The 26288-nt window shown below is 39.7% G+C and overlaps 1 protein-coding gene across 1 annotated transcript in view; it reads right to left on the reverse strand.

Moving 5' to 3' along the window:
* The window catches only part of LOC124307596 (RNA polymerase II elongation factor Ell), a 66973-nt gene that overhangs the window by 33698 nt on the left and 6987 nt on the right, over positions 1-26288 (reverse strand). Inside the window, exon 2 of the mRNA XM_046769441.1 lies at positions 14814-14861. Coding sequence (XP_046625397.1) covers positions 14814-14861 — 48 coding nt within the window. The remainder of the gene's footprint in view (positions 1-14813; positions 14862-26288) is intronic.

Raw genomic sequence — 26288 nt, forward strand, 5'->3', positions numbered from 1 at the left:
CAAGAACAACGGTACGTACGGTGGGCTTCGTTCAGCGCTAAAGCAGGTATAACGGTTTCTGGGCAAGGATGTGGCACAGTCCTACATACCTCTGATACACGGGCGCCCGGGAAAAAGAGATGAGGAGATAATAAAAAGAACGGAGGGACGGCTTTGCTTGCTGGAGCGCGGGGAGAGCGAAAGAGAGACGGAGAGAGCGGAGAGAAATGAAAAATCAAGTTTCTGCCACGGAAACTGAACGTATGCGGTGTAGGTACACCTGAGCCGCTATTTCATTGTAAGGGGATATTGGACGTGGAAATTTTCTTATCAATATTATTACACATGACGAACTTAGGCGTGATTTTATTGAAAAAATATCTACAGATATACGTTTATGCATTAAACATGTGTAACATAAATTGAAGCCGAATGCATAAAGCCGGGAAACATATGGCAACCCATATTTCGCAACCCTTGAACATCGTTTCAAACTAAATTTGTTTAGTTTATCAATGTTGCTGGGCGTGGAAAAAGAATTTGGAAAATTTCGGCATGGATCGCGGATCGGTCGGATCGATTTGAATTGTTCAATGGATAAGAGAAGCTCGTATTTCGAGACTTTGTTTAAAAAAAAAAAAAAAAATAAAAAAGAACTACACTTTATTCGGAATTTTTCGATTCAGTATGAAAAAAAAAAAAATAAAACACCCAAGTATAACTTGAAACCGCAAATTTGTATGTACGTGTATACCGAAGCGTCCGAAATGCCACATATTATAGAAAGCGCGTGAAGCATCGTGGTTGACCGGTTCAACCGGAGAAAGAGAGAGAGAGAGAAAAGGAGGATTCATTTTTCTTTCTCATTCTGGTTCTAGTATACGAGAACGTCCTTATCTCTCTCACTCCCTCATTATGTCGCTCTCTCTCTCTCTCTCTCACACACTTTTCTCCCAGCGGTGAACGACGCCACGTCGACGTCGTAACGTTTATATATCAGACACGTGCAGGACACCTGTGGCAGATACGATATAAATGAAACGGATAAAGGAGAACGCAGAGAGAAGATGAAATGAAAAAATGAAGAAGAGCGTGTCCGTATAACAGAAAACAAATTGCCGCATAAGAAGAAATATAGAGTTTGATCGATAGTGTAAATTGGAACATTGAAATTCCCTATCTCCGTATTGTACGGAAAAGGATACATGTTATTTCAAAATATGAAATCTTACGATTACAAATTAAAATGCGATCAGCGTGCAGCTTCTCAACAACTAATATTGCAAACTTTACGAAGCGATATTTTAATAAAAATAAATAAATAAATAACGACGACGACGCGTCAACAATTCCATGTTACCTACAACTGGATTTGTTGCCAATTTATTCCGATCTTAAAAAATGATCCGAGTACAATAGCCAAGAAATTTTCACAAATTGTCGACAATTTTTCTTTCCCGTTAGAGTAACCTCCGTATTACAAGTGTAAAGAAAATCAAGTTTTTCACATTCAGGTAGGAGATGAGAGCCGGAGATGGCAGCTTTCGTTAACTCGGAAATGGAATTGACATTACACGTATACGTACGGTAAATTCCCGAGAGGGTATCTCTTTCTCTTTCTCTTTCTCTTTCTCTCGCTGCTAAACGAAGCAGTATCGCGTATGAAAAATATTGCGGAATTCGAAACGTCCTCGGTTCGACGAAGTCGTATTTGTATGATCTATAGAATGCATTACACATAAAATCTTAGACATGTATTCTAAATTACATACAAGGCGTAACACACCTTGTAGAGAGTGAGAAGGCAAACAATCAGCGATCGGAACGTCCATCAATGTCTTCCTGTGTCTTACATACGCGTACGTGTATGCGTATATAATTATAAGAGGTGTGTGCGTGTGTGCGCGCGTAAGTAAGAGGTATCTATAGTTGCAGGTCGGCGCATGCCGATTGGTCAGAGGATCACGGGTGCACGCGGAACAAAAGTGTAACACAAGAACACTTTCGCTCGCATACTTGGAGAGGCTTTCGCCTGGTGCAAGTCCCGCTAGTTCTCTTCTTCCTCGGCGTTCACCCAACTTCTCCAAGCCCCTCTAACGCTCACTTCTCTCTCTCTCTCTCTCTCTCTCTCTCTCTTTCCCTCTTCCTCCCCCTCTTTCTGTCTTTCTCGGTGCCAACTTCGCCATCCGCTGACCACTTCACGCGGCATCTTTGTACTCACTCACTCACTCACTCACTCCCCCCTCCCATCCTCCTCCTCCTTCACCTCCTCCCCATTGGGTCGCCCGCAGTCTCCTGACAAGAATCCGGATCTAGTCTCAAGGTTTACATAAAGGAGCTGTACGAAGCCAATCTTTTTTACTACAGCCAACCTCTCACGTGGAGCCAACCGACATACCAGCGTTATACATATAACGCAGGTATGTATTCGGTGGTAAAAAAAGTCCGTGGTGTACAGGGTGGTCAATTTTTTTACGCACAATGTACAACATACGTACGCGTATGAAGTTGGAAATTTTTCATCGACGATTTCGCCATCAGTTGTATTTCGGTGATCCTCGAGCAGGGAGAAGAGAAAAAAAATACGCGATAGAAATCGAACCCAGTATTAACAGTTCTTCATTCACGCGTAACTACGTACGTAGTTTCGAATTCATGCCTTTCGGAGTTTTCCTGTCAAATTTTCAGCGTGTATTTAAAGCCTGTTTTTAAGCCACCCTGTATACGTGGCTCAGGTATTTTTATACCTGTATTGATGTACCGAGGCTACTAACTTCGTAATAACTGCTTGAAGACTGCAGCGCTGCCGTTGCAGCGCGTCTGCAGAAATGGAGTAAACAAATTTCTGTTATTTCCTTAACTACACGTTGCACTGTGTTCTCCGCGGATGTTTCTTTATATTCTCTTTTCTCGGACGACGGAGTATTAACAGCGATACGCAATTATGATACTACTTCAGAGGATAGAAGATAAAAAAATATATATATATATGTACGTTATTATGAAACATACATATTTTGAACGATGTACACCGATTGGAGAATTTTTGGTGAGGTATATTACATAACGATATTTCCACCGATCCGACCAAATTCCCGATTAAAACCAATACTTCTAGAATTTATTTATACCGGGGCGAAAGAATGGGAAAAACTTGTGCCAATTGTCGAAGGAAACATTGTACAATAATATTCATTAATGTTTTAACCTTTCGGTGCAACTTGTTTTCGCTTCGAAACAAAATGCGAGTCTCAATTCTGTACGAATATGTGACACATAACGCATCCTAATACCTCGCGTCGGCTGCATCGCTACTCATTGTCACATAATTCGTACAGAATTGAGATTCGCATTTTATTTCGGTGCGAAAACAAGTTGGCCGGAAGGTCAGGGAATTAATGAATATTAGATTAGTGTATATTACGTAATTACCTACCGAGTAATTTCCTTGTAGTGACATTTTTACCGACCGAGATGGATCGAACTGGATCGCGAACGCGAGATTGTCCTCGTTATATTAAGGCGCGTAGGCTGCACTACGTTACCGACTGCCTGCAAACGTACGTAATACGTCTGCATGCGGCGAGCACCCAACATTTGCAAAGTAAATACATTTCACGTTACATGTTTGACACGAAGACGTGGCGCCAAAGTGTGAAAAAATGGAACAAAAAAAAAAAAAAAAAAAACTTCAAACAAAATCCCCGATCATTCCGTGCAAGTATTTGTTTTGATCTAAATATAGACGTTCTGCGTTTTACGCAATCCGGGTGACGTTTGCGGATCGACGGCAGCGTAACGTCAATACAATAACCGACCGAAACCGAAGGACGTCGCGAATAAATCGAGAGGCGGTTAATCCCCGGCGGCTAGTTGTAAAATATTAACGTACATCGCCGGTTAGCGAAAGAGAGAAAGGGTGAGCTAGAGAGCGGAAGAGAAAAAGAAAAAAGAAAATGTTCAAAAGCTGGAGGGTAATTATTGCGGCAGGATCGATACAAGCGGGATCATTTCGCAAGAATCAGGGAACCGGTGTATCAAATTTCTCGTAGACCTTACACACGTAAACTGCAATAATCGCTTGTAGCAAGATGTAAGACGAAAATCCGAGATCGTTACATCTCATGGCGATTCTGCACTGACGTTGAGACACAATGGCGAGAGACTCGAGAGACAGGCAACGAGTTTCAATGTATGCGCATACCTACGGATAACGTTATACGTATAATATACATACCAGGTTTATAGGTGTCTTTCTATTTATCTGCCTGTCTGCATGTCTCTGCGTGTCTATAACGTAGTTACACGTGGATAAAATACACGTATAACAGAGTATATAATACACCATATACATACAAAATGACTTTCTCCGCGCTCGGTTTGCTGTAGCAACGGAATTATATACACCTATACTTCATGCCCGGGTTTTTAGTACGGTCTTATTATTGTTAGCGTATAGTTATTGCATTATCTATCCGTATTTTGTATCGGTATTGCAACCGATTGACGAAAGGTAGTTGGAAAAATTACACGCCGCAAATGCACAAGTGATTATGTATAATAATAGATGATAATCGAGTCCAGGTTGCAGCTTACGACGTGTACAATCCACACTACGGTAAATCCGAGAAATCTTACGATACGTAACAAGCGAATCTCCAATTTGATCATAAATAATTAATGCACGCACTAATGCGAAACCCGCACATTCGAAATTATTCGTCCCCCAGAGTACCGAAATCATTTCGAAAATAAACGACTCTCCGTGAAATTCCTTTTAACACAATGCCACAAATTCCTGTACAATATGTGTTATACGCTGTTTCGACGGTGTCGTTTCGAATCCCGAATTTACGCATCGCTGCGGTTGCGTAATTATGTAAGCAGAAGAAAAATTCTGTCTAATCCTCGGCGCAACAGCGAAGCGAAGGAACAGCCGAAGGCCACGAAATCGAACGATTTCATTCGGCAAAAAGATAGTTTCCTCTTTATTGTTATTATTATTGTTATCATTATCATCATCGTCATCCCGAAATCTACATTGTTGCGCGGATTGCAATCCTGTCTATAGGTATACATAATATAATATACATAATACAAGTATACTGGCCAACATTCTTTAACCGCAAAATGAATAAATACAAATAATAAATAAATAAAAAACAAGACGCAAAGTGGAACGGAATCGTTCACTTTCTTTCGCAGGAATGACAAGTTTTTGTGACCGAAATACCGTCAACAACCGTGACACGTATTATACATACACGTATTCCAGACGTGATTGCTCAAAGAATAAAAACAGAAATCGACGAAAGAAACTACGTTGTACGTTGAAAAGAATCGCGGTTAAATAAATTTAGTATAGCTTCAAATCATTTGTGTTTCCACCTCCCTTTTTCGTCTGTCACGTAATTATAATACATACAAATTCCCGGCAATTGTTTGCATGTTTTTCTGGTTATTTCTATGTTAAAAATTCCAATTTTGTTTTATCGTATTGAAGCGGGCAGAAAAATTTGCCAGTTACTTTTCCGCGCACTTTGCAATACAAAAGTTATATATTTTCAAAAAATTGACAGTACTTCAGTGTTACAGTTAAGCTCGTATTGAACAAAATGTTTGATGGTCGATACAATTTGCAGTTCTGAAGAGGATCCCTTTGACAGGGTGAAAATTATAACATTCCTCTGACTTTTATTTATTACCCCTGATACTGAAAATTCCACACATAAATTGGATAAGATCTCGAGAAGCCTTTGTTTCTAAAACGGTTATAAAGTGTTTAAACGGCAGAACGTAAGCTCTAGGAAAAGTTTGGATTAAACTTTGTGCCTAATTTGGATTGCAGGTTTCACTTGGCGAGCTGCTGTAAAAGTGACTCGCAAAAGCAAAGGGTTACTAACATCGAGAATGGGCTCGAAAGACTCGTTTTCGGACTTAAACTGTATGATTGAGATTTAGCCGTAGTCGTATGAATGTAATTACAGAATGTAAACGTAACTTGCTCGCATTTGATTTGATGCATCAATTATTATTATCGCATACCGTATTAAAAGAAAAGTCATTGACATCGCCAATCAATATAGATCGATTTGTTGTTGTTGTTAATATTTCTAATCTAGAATCTTATATATTCCAGGGTGAAATTATACACAAAGAAAACAAATTTGATCAACTCAATCGTATAATGCATACGTGTATAATTACGTGGCGTGTACAGCCTTACAAGGTCGTCACTTCCGTATTGATATGTAACCGGACCCATTAAATCACGATCAAATATTCGACGTGTCGGAATGCATACGATATGCAAACACATAGCAATTGACGAAATCGCGCCGGTGACAAGAGCTGCAGGTACTTTACACGCCGTATATTTGAATTCGCATTAGCTGCAGTTGTGAGAAATGTTTGTTTTGTGAGAATTAGCTGTTCGGTGGAAAATATATACGTAAAGACGGAAAGAGGAATAAACATACTTGAAACCGACCAAGAAACGTCGAGAAAGGTAAAAAAACAAAAAAAAAACGTGAATTATTATTTATGACGACGGCGTTTTTACTTCCTCGTCAATGGGTTTTTATTTTTCATTAATAATCAAATTCGACGTGTCTTTCGCGCTTAGTTTTATATGTATGCGGAATAAGCGTTTAACATATTGAGAGAAAATAGGAAATCACGACCTGATAATAAATTCCTCTCTACGGATCATAACAGCATACTTTTCTTTCCTGTACACGGTGAAAATATACCTAGCGGCGTAACTGCTGCACGATTCGGACGATTTTTGGGCGATGTGATAGTTTCGATATGTACACAGAATAACGATGACAAAACTGCAGTCGCGTCAAAAAGAAAAGGCATGTTCGAAACATACAAGTTTGTAAAAGAAAAAAGGAGAAAGAGAGAGATGGAGAGAGGGGAAGGAATGCTAATGCGAATCTGTCGACTTGACCAAATACACCATAGAAATATGAAAAAAGCAAAATCAATTATAAGTCAACGTAAACATGCGATATTAAAACATCAATCCAAATTAACGATCGATTGACAAATAACTATTCTGTTCACAGAGTGTAAAACATTTACTCACGTCTTTTTCGTACACATACCTGTAAATACGTACGTATCGTCGAATTTCAAAGAACTTTATCTCGAACAAGAAAGATGGTCAAAGAAATGACGGAAAATAATGATCTATAGTACCGCATGAAAGTTCAACTTTCATCGGAGCTGCAAAATTGGCGCAGTGATTAATATTGCAACCAGTATCTCTGAGGGTATAAGCAAAAGTTGAAGTCGAGGGGTAGGTAAAATAAGATGCACGCACATCACGGGTATGAGGGCTGAACCGTTGAATACTTTAAGAGGTTGTAACGAGTGCAGCTGCTGGAAACGCCCGCAATTCTCGTCTGCATCATAGACAATTCGGATTGCAACGGGTATACATTTTTACACGTACGTATACAATATACATGTAAAATACACGCGTACACATACCTGCGATACAATGTCGAAACGTGCCTCTGTAAATGATTCACCCGTCGAACTCCTGAAACCCGGTGAATATTTCACGGGAAATTGTTCGGAGAAACAACTATGGAGGAAAGTGCAGTGTAGGAGTAATACGTGCGGACATATATCGCGAATACATAGTGCAATCGTCTTCGTTCGTCCAGAATCGTATAAAAGAATTAGATATCGATCTCTGCGATACCAAATTGTCAACGCCCCGTCCTTCCGCATTACAATATTAAACCGATGGATGAAATTCTTTGATCCGCCGCACCGTTCATTCACTTTTTAAGGCGCTTCTAATTGAACTTGCTGCGATACTCTACAATTTTACCTGTAACCGTGTATATAAAGAAGCGATGTACCATGTGGTGTAAAGATTTTATATGATCGTCAACAGTTTAATTACTCGACCAATTAACACGATGACTGATGAAAACTGAAATTACGCGTGTGTACGGTGGTTCTTCCGAAAATTCATTTACGTACATAGCCTGTAATCGTTGAGAATCGATATCGAAGATTCTGAGGAAGAAAGAGAAAAAGAATACGTGCGTGAAAATAATAATAATAACAAAAATAACAACAATAATAATAATATCGATGGGTTTTTCAGCGAAAAGCGTAACCGAGATTGATATTCCGTAGATTTAGGAGGTCAGAATCAATAATTTAGAGGACAGTTACCTCGGCGACCTCGAAGTCGACAGATCGAGAACCCGATACTATTCGTCGTGTATTTATAAAACCGTAAAAAAAAGGGAACGTAAGAAGAAGAAAAAAGGTATCGACGATAACCGAGGAACTTTCTAACCAGAGACTATACAAACCAACCTTATATATTTAGTTATAGAAGCTGTGGTATACCTACAGAGTCCGGAAATAATATTATCTCAAAGGACGTTATACGCGGCGAAGGTTATATGTATGCTTAGTTGGTATAATAATTATTATACAAAAATATGCCAAAAAATTATGACACACAGACCAACAGTTTTGAACCGAGAGATACGTACGTCACGATCATTGGTTTGAAATATATCACGAATAGTTTCACGTACCTAATGAACGTTCTTCGTTAAATCCAGTTAAAGTATTCGACACAACCGTATTCTGACCTCCCTTCCACACGTAGATATACGGAGTGAAACGGGGTCACATATGAAAGAAACTTAATGCGATGGAAAATGAATTGGCAAAAATTCTTCAATATCTGTTTAAATTGGTGTGGAATCCTAACGAGACGAAATATCGGAAAAGGAATTAAAACTACTATTATATAATCTGCGACTTAAGAGAATGATTCCGAAGTACGAAATTTGATTTTGTAAAATATGCGAGCATGTTTTCGTTCGATCAATTCTACCGGTTGATCGAATGTCGGACAATTTTATCGAGTTACGAAATAACAATAAAAACAAGTTTGCAAGCTTCAACCTCCAAGTCTGTTAACAAATAAAAGAAAATTCAGGAAAAATATGAAAAAACGATATTACTACACGTGTTTCAGGCATACGTTGATTCTACGCTGTTCTAAATACCCGCATTGCACGGTGTATTGATATATTAATTTTTCGCCAACGGTTCAACGTTTTAGCAGGCAAAACGTAACCAGGCAGCGCGAAAGGAAGGAGATACCGTGTCGCAGAATAGAGAACACAGAAAGCAGAAGAAGAATAAGAAGAAAAAGGAGGCGAGAAACACAGAGAACTGGTAACCGACCTGAGAGCCCAGAGTTCCCTGCACAGTTGTAATTTCAATACAGATACGGTCAATCCAGTTTTACAAGTCTCGGTTCTCGTCGCGTCGCAGGCTTGTGATTATTTGATCAATACATATATATACATAGGTATATTACATACGCACGTAACCCGCGCGACCAGCGAACAGAACCGTGAAGCGGTTGCAACGTACTTAAAATGTACATATCCACGGTAGATGTACACGCACATGGGTATAATACATGTATGTAGACGTACACGGGTCCCAATTTCTTTTTCTCCCTTCCTCTCATAGTCAGTTTTCCTCCTAACGTCGGTAACGATTCGAAATACTGACGAAATGAAAAAAACGAAATCGAATACAGATTATCGTAACGTTGATTTTTCATCGCGATTTGCGTCGACAGCTTTATTTACAGTCGCTGTTCCTGAACTTAGAATACGGACGCACGTTTGCGTGGGTACGCATACGTAAACACATATCCGAGGTATCCATTATCGGTGAAAAACCAGTTTTCCCTCCGACTTTGCGTACGGCTTGAAGAGTCGAGCGTGTTCAGAAGTATTCAGGTATATAATAATGTCCTACCGCGGCGAAACGCCAAGTTTATCCCCGAGGACGTTGCACCTCGTTCGGAGTTTCTGCCACATCCGAACTCCGTTGTTGTCGAGGAGGACCGCATCTCTCGAACGGTCAAACAAACGTTGTCAAAGATTGAAGAAGCGCAGCCTTTTCAACTTCCCTTCGCGGCATGACGGGGATTATATTAACAAAAAACTTATCATCATGGACGATCGTTGACGGCTCCGAATCGAGAGTTGAACTCGGTGGTGTGGTGAACGCCCGATCGCCAAACGAGCTCGAAACGCATTCAATGGCTCTGCTGGTGATGGTGATGGTGATGGTGGTGGATGCAGGTCCCTCGAGCCAGCTCGATAGCTCGTGCAGAAAACGGCGAACACAAGCCGAGCAAAGGTCTTGAGAACCAGTTTTGCCAGACACCTCGATACACGGTACGGGGAAAAAGAAAAGCAAGAAAGAGAGAAAGAGACGAGAGGAAAATGACGAAAGGAAAGAAAAAAAAAATTCATATGTCGCCGACGAATTGTCGACGCTGCTGCTGCTGCTACTGCCTGATGTTGCGATGAGATCGCGGGGTGCAAAATTGATCGCAATACGCTCCTCGCGATGATTGATCAATTTCACGAATTTCGGTTCATTTTTGTTTCTCTTTCTGATCCCGAATCAAAAAACTCTATTCGTCAAATCTGAACAATCATAATAATCGAGCTAAGGATGGCGAAAATCTATGACAAATCTGATTCACGATGTATGAAAATCTCTCCCAACTGACGTGGTTCATGTACAGGCTTTTAATCGATCATTATTTTTCATACCCTGGTTGCATTACATACCCTGAATATATATATTAGTTATACTATTATATATATATATTGTAATCGGAGAGCGAGCGGTGTGCAGATTATAAAGTGTACAGCAATTATTCTGGTACAATTCGCAGTCCGTTTAGTAGACGTCCTTGTACCGACGACGGTGACGTAGGGATATAGCTGTGCTGTTTTTTGCATGTAGGTATAGGTATTATAGGTGTGTGTGTGTGTGTGTGTGTGTGTGTGTGTGTGTGTGTGTATCTATATGCATACGTAGGCATATGCATATACATACACACACACACATATATATATATATATTGTACATACATCCGACGCTTATACGTTGCATCGAGAGAGACTCGAGCCTTCACATCGCTCGCCTTTGCCTTTCACTTGGCTCGGCTTCTTTGCAAACTCGTATAATACCCTGATACCGTTTGTAATAATTTTCAACTTTATCCTACATAACTAATGTCGCCGCTGCTGCAGTACCGTCGTTATATGCCTTATTACGATTCTTGCAAATTTTCATCACGCACCCTCGTCGTTTCTTCCCCTTCGCACATATCGCACCTTGTCTCGTTTCAACTTTGTAAGAAAAATGATTTTTGTTCTTCCCCCTGCTCGTCATTTATTGTTGTTTTCTGTTTCAACGTTAAATATCGAACGAAAGAAGGATCGTGATCGCGCAAACGAATTACCTTCGACGTGCAGATTCGCACGGCACGTGTGGACCATTACGTTATATCGAAATACACCAGCGGCGCTAGCTAACCTGCGATCACATCTGCATGCATCTAGCTGCTGTTCAAGGCGTGTTGAACATGTGAGTGAGGTCTTGTGCGTCAGAGTGGTTCTTGTCCGCTTTCCTTGAGTAAATCTAACGTCAAAAATTCCCGAGATAAACTCGAACAAGGTACATAAACGCTCGGGTAAAAAGATTTACGATACACCGCATCGCGTATCTCCGCACATACGATATACGTACGCACATATGTGCGCGATTTGCAATTGCTCGCTCATCGTGAAAAATGCACGCTTTGCGTATGCATACCTTTATAGACCTAGGCAACAGGCGTATGGATACGTTATTCTCGAATATTTAACAACTACCCGATTATAGAAAGATACCGTAAAACACGCGTCAAAATTCATTGTAGGTACACAGAATTGTTATACCATGATGCAACAATGCACGTTATACACATTATACACGTACGCAAAGACGAAAAGTTATAATAATGCGAACGAGTAAATAATTCAGGGCGAGTAGTAGTGTCGGGTTACCCGTATAACCGTCGGAAGGAGGGGAGGCTAACAATAACAACAACAATTATAATATGCATATGCGATACAGAGGAAAAAATAATGAAATTCAAAATATTTGTTACATATATGTACATACACGCGCGCGGTGGGAAAGAAGAGTTGCGAAACGATCCGCCCGCATCGATAACTCGTTGTATTTATTATAGGTATACCTGCGACGTGCATCGCAGCGCGGTGCAAGGCTGATAATTAATCATCATTGTACACGCCATGGGAAATATGGGGTATCGTTGATCGCGAAGACTGGGTCAAGTTTTTCATCTAATTGTGAATAATTTTTACATTTCAATTGAAAATTTTTCATACCGCGGTGTGATTGTTTTTTCTTCGTTAATTCTTCCCAAAAAAGAAGCGATTCCACCTACCACCTCCGATAACAGCCTGTATCTACGCTTTATCGCGAGTGTAGCATCACGTTGAAGAGTCTGACAATAACAACAACAATCAATTGCGCGAAGCATTCGTACCTAGTAAGTTTTTGATAAAATTGTTAATTTCGATACATCTTTTCTTTTTGATTTATATCCGCGTGGAACTTGACGTCGTCCTTAACCATGAGTGTACCTTGTTCCAGAGGTTGTGCGGTAGCCAAGCTCTTCAGGCACCTACTTGACCATAACTGCGTATATCGGTTCAGGCGCTGCCACGTCTTACACATCTAGGTATATGACACGCGGAGGTGGAAAAAAAAATAAAAAAACAAAAAACCAACAACTTGTAGGTACGTAATAGTTGCCAGAAATGATGGATACGGGAGTCACGGTGTAATTGTCTGCATGGCCACGTTTAAATACCATTACATGATGTACCGAGAAGAGGAAGGAAAATTCGTTTCGCAAATTCTCGGAATTATATTCCTGGCATCGGAAATTAATTAACCGCTGTATATGTATACGTATAGACGCGACGGTGTGAGGAATATAAGAAGAGGAAGAGATAAAGAAAAAAAGAAAAAGAAAAAAAAAGAAAAGAGAAAAACGACAAAAGAGCAAAATAATAATCACCTTACGCTTGTAACATTGGTCAATGACTCCTTCCGCCACCGAGGCCTCTCACACCCAGAGGTAATAACACTGCCTACCTAGCTGACAACGTGACGCCGGCTTGAAATTGGATCAAGATTATTGCGTACGAGGATCCGGGATGAAACGAGACACCTGCATACCCGTCATTATACCGTTAAGGCGTTAAGGCGTAAAGGCGTTAAGGTTTCGTTTCTGTGCGTTCATTTTTTAATCCCCAATTTCGTCATTTTGCAAAAATTATTATACTTCGCGCGTAGCGTACAAGAAATTCGGAATCGAAGCCAAAACGTATTCGATACGTTTCCAAAGTCAGATACAAATGAAAATTGCTTTACCCTATTATCGAAAAGAAGATAAGAATTAAATATCATCCATCCTTCGCACAGAAATATATATAAATATATATATGTATGTATAGGGCATTCCATGATATCTAAATCAAGATTCTACTATCGCAATTTTTTTCAGAATTTTTCGACCACGCTTGTATCTGAAGTATAATTTAAAAACTTTAAAAAATATATGTGTAATATAAAACCACATGCACGGACAATATTGAGAGAAAAAGAGAGTGAGAGAGACAAACGGAAGCAAAACCTTCGGAGCGGTATAAAATCAAGTATTCTGATAAAAGGACTTCCTGTACAAAAGTATTTCACGCAAATTTTATTTAATTTATTTCAGTGCCGGGGTTTAGAATGTAACATAAATAATTTTCGCGTATAGACTATACTCAAAACATATCGCCACGGTTTATTTCATTCTACTTTAACATTTTCATATCTCATTCCTCCATCTCCCTCTGTTTCTCGTTCTCTCCAGCGAGACGTCACAAAACCTTGACACAGACAGACACGGCAGCAGCCACTGACTGCCTGCATGTCCCTGAACGCTATGCGACAATATTAGCGTGCGTACCGATTGTTAATGGTTCGTGAAATAAACCCGGAATTAGTCACAAAATTGAACGAAACGACGTGGTAAAATAAAATAAAAAAAAAAAACCTGCATTCGATCGTGACTTATTTTCTATACGAAGTAAAATTGGCGTGTGGTAAAGTGATTCGTATCATAACTACAACCACAATCGTTGCAATTTCTAGTAGTCAGCGAATAACTCGGAATAAATCATGCATCGAAAAAATATTGACTTTCAAGAGAAAAATACCGGCCCTCTAAAGGTCAAAGAAACATGATCCGCACGCGGTTAATTACCCAACGAGTTGTGCAGGATTGCACATATTTTAATGAACACGAAGCAGTCAATTTAGTTTTTATAAAACTGGTAACTTTGTTAAACTTCGTCACGAGCCTAATTCCTACAAATTTTCTAATTCATCAAATTCTTTTCGCTATTGTAGAGATGACTATTGTATACGCGTAGTAATAATCTACGAATGCCCCTATAATTAGTTCGCGCGTATGAATTTGCGGTACAATTAAAAATGGCAAACAAATAAATTCGCCATCAATAATTGGCGTCGTCTACGCGAAATGAAACTCGAAAAAGTCTGGCAATAATTATTGCCACGAATTGCGAAACGAGTCTCTTTGATTCTTTCGCTTCTTGTTATACAATAAAATTTAGGGGGGTGATATGTTTCTTTTCCTTGACTTTTCGAGACTATTTTATCCTCTTGCTTTTTCGTTTGAGCAATTAGTAGCGGCGACGAGACGAAGCGGTAATCGATTTAGTCTAACAATAAGAAGATCAACGCGGTGCGGCTTGTAAACATATATGTATACATTATGCACACGTTTTCATGATTATATGCATACGTCATATATATATATTGAGATTCTCATCGTACGTAATGCACAGTGTGAATAATAATAGTAATCTACTTACGCCTTCGTTTCCTAGGAACTGTATAGTTGGGCTGTCACTCGTCTTATTCTGCAACAGAGAAAAGAAAGAGATAGTATCCGGTGCATCATTTGATATCGCGCATCATCGGCGGTTTGCAATCTTTTATGCGATATAATACTGATTATATGCAGTGTATATGCATTACAAATTACATCATCTCAACATTGCTATTCCATCAATTAATCATTCGGTTAGTCAATCGTTTTGACAATCGGAGTGAATCCATTTTCAAATTATCGACGTCTATTTTATTGCGAAAAAAAAAAAGAAATCTACAATCATATACAGTTAGTCAAGATTTCATTAAATTTGCATTATCGAGTGCGGCGTTTTTCTTCCAAAGAAATTCCGCGATCAACTTTAAAAGATCGCATATTCAGTCATCGATGTGAGAACGAATTGAGCTGCGATAAAAAATATTCGCCGTTTTATGATTGGTCTCGGTGTTCCGATCAATTTGCTCGCCATTTCAAAGACCATGGCCTAAATACGAAGCCATGACGACCGACATGTTTTCGGCCCGAAGCTACTATTCAGATGAAGGAAACTAAACGAGTGCCGGTTGAGGTACGCATAGGTATTTGCCTAAGAGCGTGGAAGTTGATCCGCAGCCTCATTACTACTACTACACGTTGTCCAACGTTGTCCGACAACAACCATCGCGTATACATATAAAGAAATGAATATTAAGGTGGCAGCCCAACGCGTCAGACTTGCCCCTGACATTTCAAACCTATACAATAACCTATCGAAGCGAGATAAATTTTTGTCTATCCGATCTGAAGGAGACTTTTGACTAATTTAGATAAGTTCCCCGCCCCCCCTCCTGCCCTCTGTTACCGCACTTTCTTTTGCTGCGTTTTATACACCAAGCTGCACGAAATTTTGCACAGTGGTAAAAACTGAGATATCGAAAAATAACTATTTGTAAGAAGCAAAAGAAAAAAAAAATGATTACGATTTTCTTTGTTATAAATTACGGATGAACCCGTCGGACAGTCTGAATCAAAGGTTGAAAGACGAGAAAAAAAAAGTCGAAAAAATCTTTTCGTTCGCGTTACGCGTACACACGGTGCATGGGAGGGAAAACTAAATAAAGATCGATAGCGTAAATCGCTGTTGAATACTCCTAGATCAATTAGCGAGGAAGGTACGTATTCACAGAGGCGTAAGCTAGGATGAAGAATGATAAGTGCGACGGGCTCGGGTAAACGAGGAGAAATTTTGCCGAATTTCGTACGAGTTGCAGAAGCACCGTCAAAAGGCGGCAGCGGCGGCGGCCATTATCCGAGGATTTACGTAACATTCGGCGTTGATACACCCACGAGTCAGTGCCGCTGCTTGATCCCAGGTTTTTGGCTTTGGCTTTTGCGTGTTGGTTTCATACACGCTCGTACAATCGTAAATGTACGCTCAGAAATGACGTTCGGTATACGTAGAGCTGTGCACGATGCTGCATCGACTGATCCGAGAGTGCGCGCGTGTTAAACCTTAAAAGGGAAAGTCACTCATATCGTACGTATGCATACCCAGGTTATACACGCGTCGAGTCTTGATCGTCGCGACTACAGATTCACACGTCTGCGCACGGAGGGAAATAAAAGATCAGATTTTACTGAAAACTACGGCTAGGCGCGTCAATTTTTCTTTTTTTGTTTCTTCACCATATATTTTGGAAAGTACAGAATATCCCCCAAAAAGAGAGTGAGAACTACTTTGTGGATACTATTTCATTCTCTCCGTGAAGTGGTCGGTGAGTGAATTTACCTATATCTAAAAGGAAAGGGAAAGAAAGGGGCGGGGGGGATGATATTTGCACAGCTTTAGAACGCGAAACAAACGTCCCGCATATTCTTGGTAATCGAATGGAAACGACTGACATAATTAGGTGAGTGAAATTTATGTCGCATCGGTCGTGAGAGTCTCAGGTGGAAAAACTCCAAATTACTCCGTCAAGGGCAATAAAAAAGGGACAGTCATTTTGAAGAAGAGCTAGGATTATAAGGATTTCAGATATAATATTTAATGAGGTTGAAGGTAGTACAGTTACTTTAACAATGCATGGATGTTTAAAATTTGAATAAGCTAACTACTCCTTGAAAGTAGTTCTTAAATTGTGAACCGATTTATTTCATGCCGTTTTATTACGTTAACGTTATCAACTCCAACCTTCGAAATTTTCCAAAAACCCGATCTTATTATTTGTAATAAGGCGCCCAATATTAGTCACAATTAGTGTATGTATTGAAATCGCGTCTAGGGTCAGAATTTGTGCGAAGCAAAGAAAATACGATATATCAAGAGCATTATTTGCAGTGTAGAGGATAGATGAGAATTTCAGCGTTCGTTTCGTTTCAAATTTAAAGTCAATAAAAAAGTACGTGTATCATCGGATCAGGCGCATTTGTATATATAGGTATGTCTTACGCAATAATGGGTAAATCAGGTAGTACAAGGGAATAAAAAGAACGCGAATATACGTCTCGAGCCTGAAATTGACGACAAAAGAATCTGGCACTTGCAACAATTACGAAGGATATATTTTTGCATCGGTATAATAATTCCATAATTTAGCACGCGCAACGATAATTCAAACGAAGATCTACAGCACAATATGATATGGACTAGAATAAGAATATGCGCTCGGTAGCGCAGAAAGTATGAGAAAAAACCGTCACGCGATTACCTCTTACGATGAGATTATCAAGATTAATTAATTCCATTATTTATGTTTACGTTTCGTGCACTCTTCGCGGATGCGTGTTTTTTTGGATATTTTAATACCTGGGATAAGGTACGTAACGTGTAAGCGCGGAACACCCCAAAGGATCGGTGATCTTTGATCAAAAGGATCAGCCTAATCAATTCTTAATCTAGGCTATATTCGAGCGTAATTTTCCTTCTCTCCCTTTGCACCTCATCTCTTTGTTACATAACTACGAGTAAACGGCTCTCCTCTCCTCTCGTCTCATGTAATATATACAATATATGCGTGTGTTGAGGGATCAGCGAGGCATCGTTGGCGTCGCGGAACCCCGTCGTCGAAACTTATTCCCAGGGAACGAGGCGTCGCGACGCCACCCGCGTAGGGCTGCCCGTACGCATGTAGAGCGTCGCGAAGAAGGGTGAGAAGCACGAAATGACGTAGACGAACACGAGCTGAGGTCTATTCTTTGCTTACCCAGACACATATATTCTCATTCGCGAGAGCGTCAATTTATGGAAGAAGGAGAGCATTATCCCTATACCTCTAACCCGTAACCTCGGCGGGACGTTTATTTCAAGCTTAAATTGGATACCTATGTATATACCGTGGGGGTGAAGATTATACGTAATATACACGTATAAGGAGAGACGGACGAGAGGTTGAATTCAGATAGTTTATACAAGGCATGAAAATTTTTATCGAAACAAACTCTCGTAATTACTCTCAAAGTTTTATACACCCACCGGTACTCAAAGACGAGCGACGAGCCTCTCGCCATGGGTATTAGGTATGCACGTGGTCTATGGTTATGGTGTGCGAGTCATGCGAGACCGTGCTTCGTATAGGTTGATAGATAAGCTGAAGAAACTGCGGTGTCGTTATCGTTAGAGCAAAAGAAGAAAAGGAAAACAAACAACAAAGTGTTTATCCTACTTGACAGGGAGAGGAAATCGTTGCGGCGGTTTTATGTTTAGTTCAACTGACTGATATACAATTTATAATCTAAATCCCTTATTTTTTACATCGTAAGTAAAGAATTGATGAGAATACGTGGAAAAACAAAAGAGGAAGAAATAAATTTGAAAAAACAAAAATTCAGAATAAGGATAAGAGACATATTGTTATACCGGAAATAACATGACCGGGAAAATAATTGAAGCGCGATTCGCGCAGTGAACTGCAAGAAATTCGTAACGGAAATTCCGTAGATATATTGCGATAATTGATGAATCTTTTGTGTACAATCTTGCGGAGTAATTACCACCATCACGTATATAAGTACGGATATAAATAATATCGCTGATGGGCACGACGAAGATTTGAAAACTCAGAAGAAGAAAGAATATCGGATAATTGCGAAACTTGCAGATAAAATCAAGCGTTGCCCATAAAACGGAACGGAGCGATAAGATCACCGGTCATGTTTTCAACCGATGAAGTTAATTAACGGGGTTGCGTGTTTTGGGTACAAACAAGTTCAAATTGCATATACATAAATTCTCCAGATTCTGCAGACGAGTGTAGTTGGAAAAGAAAAAGATTGTAGAAAACAGGGGTGGTTGGGGTGGAGGGGCGGGGGGGGAGGGGGGGGGGGGCAGCCAATCGGCAATCAATTTTCAGTAAATCCGTACGAAGACTGTCGCCGAAAGTAAAACTTTTGACATAAATCCAACATTTTCTAGGTACGCATGTAAGTTTCTCACGATATTATACCTACGACTTATACAATTATACTTATGTCATGCACAATCATATTCATGAGAACTCTTTCTGCACGCATGCAGTTAGGCGATTCTCAAGTGCAGTACAGCAATGAGTTACGGGTTGCAGTACGATCGCAGATTGTATACCGCTGGTGCGGATGACACAAGTGGAATTACTTAATCCAGAAATATATTTATGTATATGTATATGCACACGCATGCGACAAACGGCGTATACGTAGGTAGGAAATTAAGACTCGAGTGGCGGAGTTGCCGTCTGTAACACGAACTTGCGTTGCAATTATTCGCAATCAATTCGGCAACGTCGCCAACTGGTTCACTTTCTCTCGCCACCCGTTGGCCCCGACGACGACGACGACGACGACGACGACGTCGGACTCTGCTGGTGAGCCGCCGGTCGGTCAGGTTTTGATCGATAGATCGCCGGACATCGAGCAAAGAAACAATCTGACCCAACTTGTATTACATTTTACACCGCCATTACGACCATTGAGTTTATTTTTATTTTTTTATATTTTTTTTAACTTCATCAAGGTTGGTATAATAATTCGTCAACGAAATGTCGCGTCGTTTCTAATTTCAGTTTTCGTTTCTCCTCTTGTATTATATTATACCTAGGTACACGTATTCCTTTCGCATGAAAAACAAAACTAATTCATATTTAACGAAATAACCTTTGAAAAGTTCGAAGGTTTTTTCAGATCCCTGCAGCAGCTGGGATGAAAAATAAATTCGCCTTACGTTACAATAATGCGTGGGAGATATAAGAAAATATGAACGCAGTCTGTTCCAGTCCATTAAGCGGAGAAGTGGAGAAGGAAAGAAAGAAAGAAGGAAGGAAAGAAAATTACACGAAGATACAAGCAACGAACGTCCGTTTGGCGATTTCACGAATGATGTCGTTCGCCTTTTCTCTACGTTACGTGCAACTTGAATCGCATGGAATATAAATGCGCCGTTTCCGTTGGAACTCAAACTCTAATTTTACATCAAGATTAATTACAATGTCTATTTAAATTCTTATACTTCCTCGCGTGAATAAATATCGCGTATGTTTTTATCAGCGCCCAATAAACGTATTTTTGTTCAACGTGAAAATTTACTCCATTACCATATAATGAAAATTATAACATACTCATATATATATATATATATCTTTTTTCGTATTTTATTCTCTGATGGAAAAATCAAACGAAATGTTCGCGCCTTGCACACGTGCAAGCCTTCGTACAATTACACGGATCAAGTTTCCGGAGGATTGAATGATAAGAAAAAATGAATAAATAAAAATAGCGACAACTTTGCAATGTATAAATGTAATCTGTACACATATTTCATTCGAATTACACGAAATTAAAAACTTTCACCCTAATTCTCGGACCGTTTTAACTTCTTTCCCGAATTGAAAGAATTTCAACATATGTATATATATATTTTTATTTTTTTTTTTACCACATTTCTAATTGATTTACTCTTTAGATAAATTTCTTTCCTTTTTCGTGGCAAATAATTTGTTCTTTCGTAATTTTTTTCGCACTTTCCGACAGCGTGCACATTAAACCACGGTACACTTTGTACTATACCGCATATGAAGCACGTGGACAATACACATGGTAAATGTGTATAAGTACATAGAAAGGTTTACGGCGTGTAGCCTCGTTGTAGGCGTGCACGCGTGCATGTACATTCTACACGCATACGTCACGTTTTCAAGTCCGGGTATTAATAACCTGTAATCGACTACCGGCTAGTGACTGTCGATTGTTTACAGCTATATCAACACGCAACTCAACGGGCGAGGAATTTCATTGAGAAATCATGTTATAGTATGCATACCTGTATAATGCATGTACAGAAAGATAGACGTACACACGCTACGTAGACACAACAACGTTTCATCCATCTACATTAATAATAATACGCCGAATTTTTGTTCTGTAACGTAAGAGTAAAAATCTGTAAAAAAAAAAAAAAAATAAAAAAAAAAAATAAAAAAGTGAAAAATAAGGAAGAAAATGCAACCAATAACCGAATAAACGAGTACAGACAAAATTGTTCAAATATCGGAATATTTGTGATAATCGTGTAGCATGAAGATAAAAAAAAAAATAGGGGGGGAAAAACACATGCGTTGGAAAGATTTTAATTGTATAAGGAGAAATTCTATTCGTGACTACACGTTGTCGGAAAGTAGTACGTGTGTAATATATATACACCTATATAAGTATACATATCTACATCTATACGAAGACCAGGTTTTCAGACTTTGATTGCGGGTAATTAACTAAACGACGCGCCTGCCACCTATACGTACACGTATTTACGCATGGCCATCTCCTCGAGAAACCGGATAGTAAAATAGTACAGACATGTATGCAAACGTCAAGGAATCCGTGTCGGGTAAGTTTTCGTTAATTTTTATCATTTTTTCGTTTCTAATTATACAGGTACCTCAACCTGTTCCTATCTTTCTCACCTTTTGTACGTTTATAACATTACACGACAGTTATCGCGTGTGCATATTGCAATTGCCATACAGGATAGTATGTATATTACGTATAATGCGCTTAATTTTTAATAATAATATACAATAAACAATATGCGTGTATATTGTACACAATACTACGTAGCTGCGTAGCCACGAGCTAAGAATCAATGTCTGCCGTGCAGGAGGAGGAGTCAGGGCTGGCTCCCGAAGGTTGTGCAGACTCGGTTTGCGGTTAACTTCGTACTGCATGTGCATGTGCATCATACACACCCACACACACGCACACACCCGGCGTAGCAACAACGAGTCAAAACGGCGAAGGTATAAAATTGTGTGCGTTGTTCCCGTCTTTGCATACATATTCTATGTAATATATAAGATAATAGAGGTCGTCGAATCGTATCGTCGTGGCTTAAAAAGTACATGTGAATTGCGTTGATACATAAACTCGCGCTAAATGAAAATAAATTATAAATTCATTAACCATCGAACATTTCAAATACGAAACGATACCGAAAGCTTTTACGCCGATTGTTTGTCAAGTAAGGAAAACTTTAATGCATGCTTCCGTGAAATATAATTTTCAACGTGTAAATACTTATTCCTCGTAACTTATTCATATCTTGAAGTGAAAAGGCTTTCGTCATTTCACGTTGATACTACGTATTTTTCTTTCTTTTTCTTCTCCTTCTTGTTCTGTAAGAATTACCCGGCGGCGCGTCGACTTATCGCGTCGCCACGTTTCCTGCAGCAGTTTTCCGTTTTCGTGGAGATAACGCGGAACGGATTCAAAGTAAATATATATATATATTCGACAGGGTTCCACGAAATACAACCCATGTATAAAATAAGGTATCGCCGAGCTATTGCGTTAATTGAAATTCAAGGATCGAACATGGCGCTGCAGATCGCCTCCCTAAAACCAGTCGTCGTCGAGGTCTTTTACCCTCCCTCCTGCCCTTTCCAACTCACGTACTCTCACTCGCTCATTCTCTCTCTCTCTCTCTCTCTCTCTCTCAATCCATACATCTTTCTCACCGTTCCTCTTTCTCCGCTACAGAACAATGTTTGCTTCTCGATTTTCACCGCGACAGTCTCAAGTTACCGATCGACGTAATCTGCACGCGCCTCGCGTTTTCATTCGGCATCATTTCATTTTGTTTTTAAGCCTTTTACGATGCGTCGGTTGAACAAAGCTGTAATAATCGTAACGCGTGCGTAGATAAGCTTAGAATCCCGGCAACGTAACAAGGATATATAATAACCGCAAGTCTCTCAATACGCGATACGTACAACATTTCCCCGTAAGGATTGCACGTACCTACCTACTACAGATTCTTTCAAGTTACGCACGTATTATATATATACATACACACTTATAGATGGTGCAGTAGGTAGAGGACGACGAACATGCAGGGTTATAGATTCTCTCAGCGTGAAAGGGGGAAGGAACCAAGTTTCCGCATATACGCGCATTGTACGCACAAAGGCGTTATACATATACACACACGTTACACATACATACAGGCGCAACTATACTGCATACAACATAACAGAAAATGCTAGCGTGGAGTTCTCTCCGGTCCGCACACCACCACCACCACCACTACCTGCTTGCGTCCTTGTTTCCTTGCCCGCTGCAGGGGTGCATTATTTCACATCTCTTCTAGTTTCCCAAGGGTTATTTCCCCCCTCTCAGCTGGAACGACCGACGGATCCCCATTGACGACGACGACCCGACCCGAAAGACCGTCGACCCCAACACGAACGACCCGACGCAGTTGAAACACAGCCGTGCGCCTTTCTTGGCTACCAGACGTGAACGACTGCATAGCTGTATATGTACACCTATATACTATATGCCTGTATATGACAATATGTACATATAGTTCTTGGCACGAGTGACCAACTCGACTGACAAGAACTATGGGATATAAAGTAATAATGCCCGGTTCACTTTGCTGGGTTGTATTCTATTGGGTGTACAAGTGCAGATCGAGTGGTAAACGGAGGGTGGTCGTAAGTATGTAGTTTACATTTTGGAACGTTGCATACTAACGTGTAACGCGTAACACTTAATTTTCAACGTCATTGAACGAGGTAATCCTGCGGTGCAGTTGCGAAAGGGGGGGAATTGAAAACATATTGCCTAATTCAATACCTTTGCCGCATTATAATAAGCAACCGGAAAGTCACGTGTAATATACATGTATTTGAACGTAATAAGCCCGGTGGTCGAAACGCGGAGAGGATAATTGAAAAATCATTTTCTACGATATTTTCACCATTTTCGTTTTATTCTCTTTAATTTTTATGAATCGTTATACCCTGGCAATGCGGTTTCATATAATAATATTCCACCAAAATTGCACAGCAATAAAATGGTCGTATTTATTTAGGCACTTCATCAATATAATACATTGACTTTAACCGCGTACACAATTATACCAGGGATTAAAAATTCATGGAAAATATGTGCTTTTGTTTGATATTACATACATTTCATGCATATGTAATTTTTTTTTCCAGCGACAGACCTTAACACCAATATTATCGGTGGCATTCGGGCGTAACGCATACGTTCAACTGAAAAAATCATGCGTAGTAGCGTTCGTGGCCGATACGGAGAGGTAGGTAGGTAAGTATAAAGTAGGAGGCTATAACGCTCGAATAACGTCTTGGGTAAAATCGGCCCGCAGCCCGGCTTCGTAACTCCGAAAGGCAGATACATACATATATATATATATATGTATAACCGCGTTTATTTGACTCTAACGAGCTCCTCTCAACAAATGGAACACAAGTAATAAGTGTAACGCTGCGGTATATGCGTACATACACACATATACATGTATATAATACCCATGTTTCGTATCTAAGATCCCATCTTATACCTATATACTTATAATATTATAATAATTATATGCAATGACACATTTTGGCGCGGGGATAAGCATATACTATGCATATAAATGAGTAATAAACGAAACAAGAAGGAAGAAAAAGTAAAATACCCGCGCGATGCTATTTATAACGTAAACCTTTGTAATAACCGATGGGAATTGAATCGCCTCTAATAAATGATCCGGCCCGTTTTGGTTTTATTCTCAGCTTTGTTAGATCGACCGTATTGGGGATAAATTAAACTTAGGTTAAAATATTCCAAGAGTTGGTAACGATTATAGATCAGGGATAGCCAACCGGTAGATCGCGACGAGGCAACAACGAAACAGAAAGGAGAAAAAAATAAAATACACGACTCTGTCGAAAAATATTTCATTTAATTCTGTGGTAAAGATTTGAGATTGGTAGATCGCAAAGAGTCTGGACAGAAAACATTATATCTCGGGTCTGATCAAATTGGTCATCCGTGTTATAGATGCGTGTCGACGAGCGTATAATACGTGGATAAATATTAAAATACCGATCAGCGTGAAAGTTGAATGCGATCTGCAGAACTGATCCAGAAGCGTATATGGAATTTTACTAAATTACTCCGTACTCTACGTACACATAGTTACATAATACAACGCGTGTACAAGTGGAGGAGGAGTGTTAATCATCGATCGATCGTCATAGGATCGCGTGATATCGGCTGCATATAAATATAATTGCTATGTAACTATTTGGCCGGAGAACGAGGCGACGTCGGGTTGTCAGGCCGAGCGTGACATGAAAGTTGAAATTAGGAAATTTGGCCGTTTTCACCGCGCGCATTGAATTGCAATTCTTATTCCTCAATTCTAAATATAAAACGTCGCGCGCGACCAACCGCGGCACGATATACATACGTATGTATATACCTATACATTATACATGAACGAAACCGTGTATCGAACGCGTACGACGAAAAAAAAATTTCGATCGACTTTTTCGTCGCGATGATACGCATGCGTGATACGTATACGTTTTGCAATGACATGTAACGCGTAAGGTGAGAAAAAGAAAAAAATTTAACTGTACAACGTACGTCCGGAAAATCACAACGTGCATTACGTACCTAATTACAGGACCGCGTTAACATGTATACAAATTAATCCCTGAACAAAATTCATGACTGACGTCGAGTAGATACGCTTATATGCGTACATAGGGATTTTACATATATATATATTTCGCTCCGCGAGTTTAAATTAGCTGTCATTTTCAGAGGGGTTCAAAACTTTCGTATTATTACTACCGTCGCCACTTCACCCGCAGCAGCTAAATTACATGTATATAGCATGCAGTGGGCTCAATAAGGGTGGCTGTTGACTGTCATGAAATATATACATATATTATCACGAGAGAAATATCGATCACGCGGTCCACCGATATCCGCGATATATGTACAATTAATATGTAAAGAGGCTGTCAAATAATTTTCAACTCATAGCTGAACGTTAATAAATTGAATATTATACATGCTGCAGCCGGTAAAATATACGTGTATATAAAATATACTGATAAAAATTGCCAAGCGTCGAATTCGTTGAATGCGCGTCAATCGATACTCTTCGTAACCCACGAAATACAAAACAAAGATTTCGCCTCGA

The sequence above is a fragment of the Neodiprion virginianus genome, chromosome 6 (assembly GCF_021901495.1).
Source record: "Neodiprion virginianus isolate iyNeoVirg1 chromosome 6, iyNeoVirg1.1, whole genome shotgun sequence".
Taxonomy (NCBI): domain Eukaryota; kingdom Metazoa; phylum Arthropoda; class Insecta; order Hymenoptera; family Diprionidae; genus Neodiprion; species Neodiprion virginianus.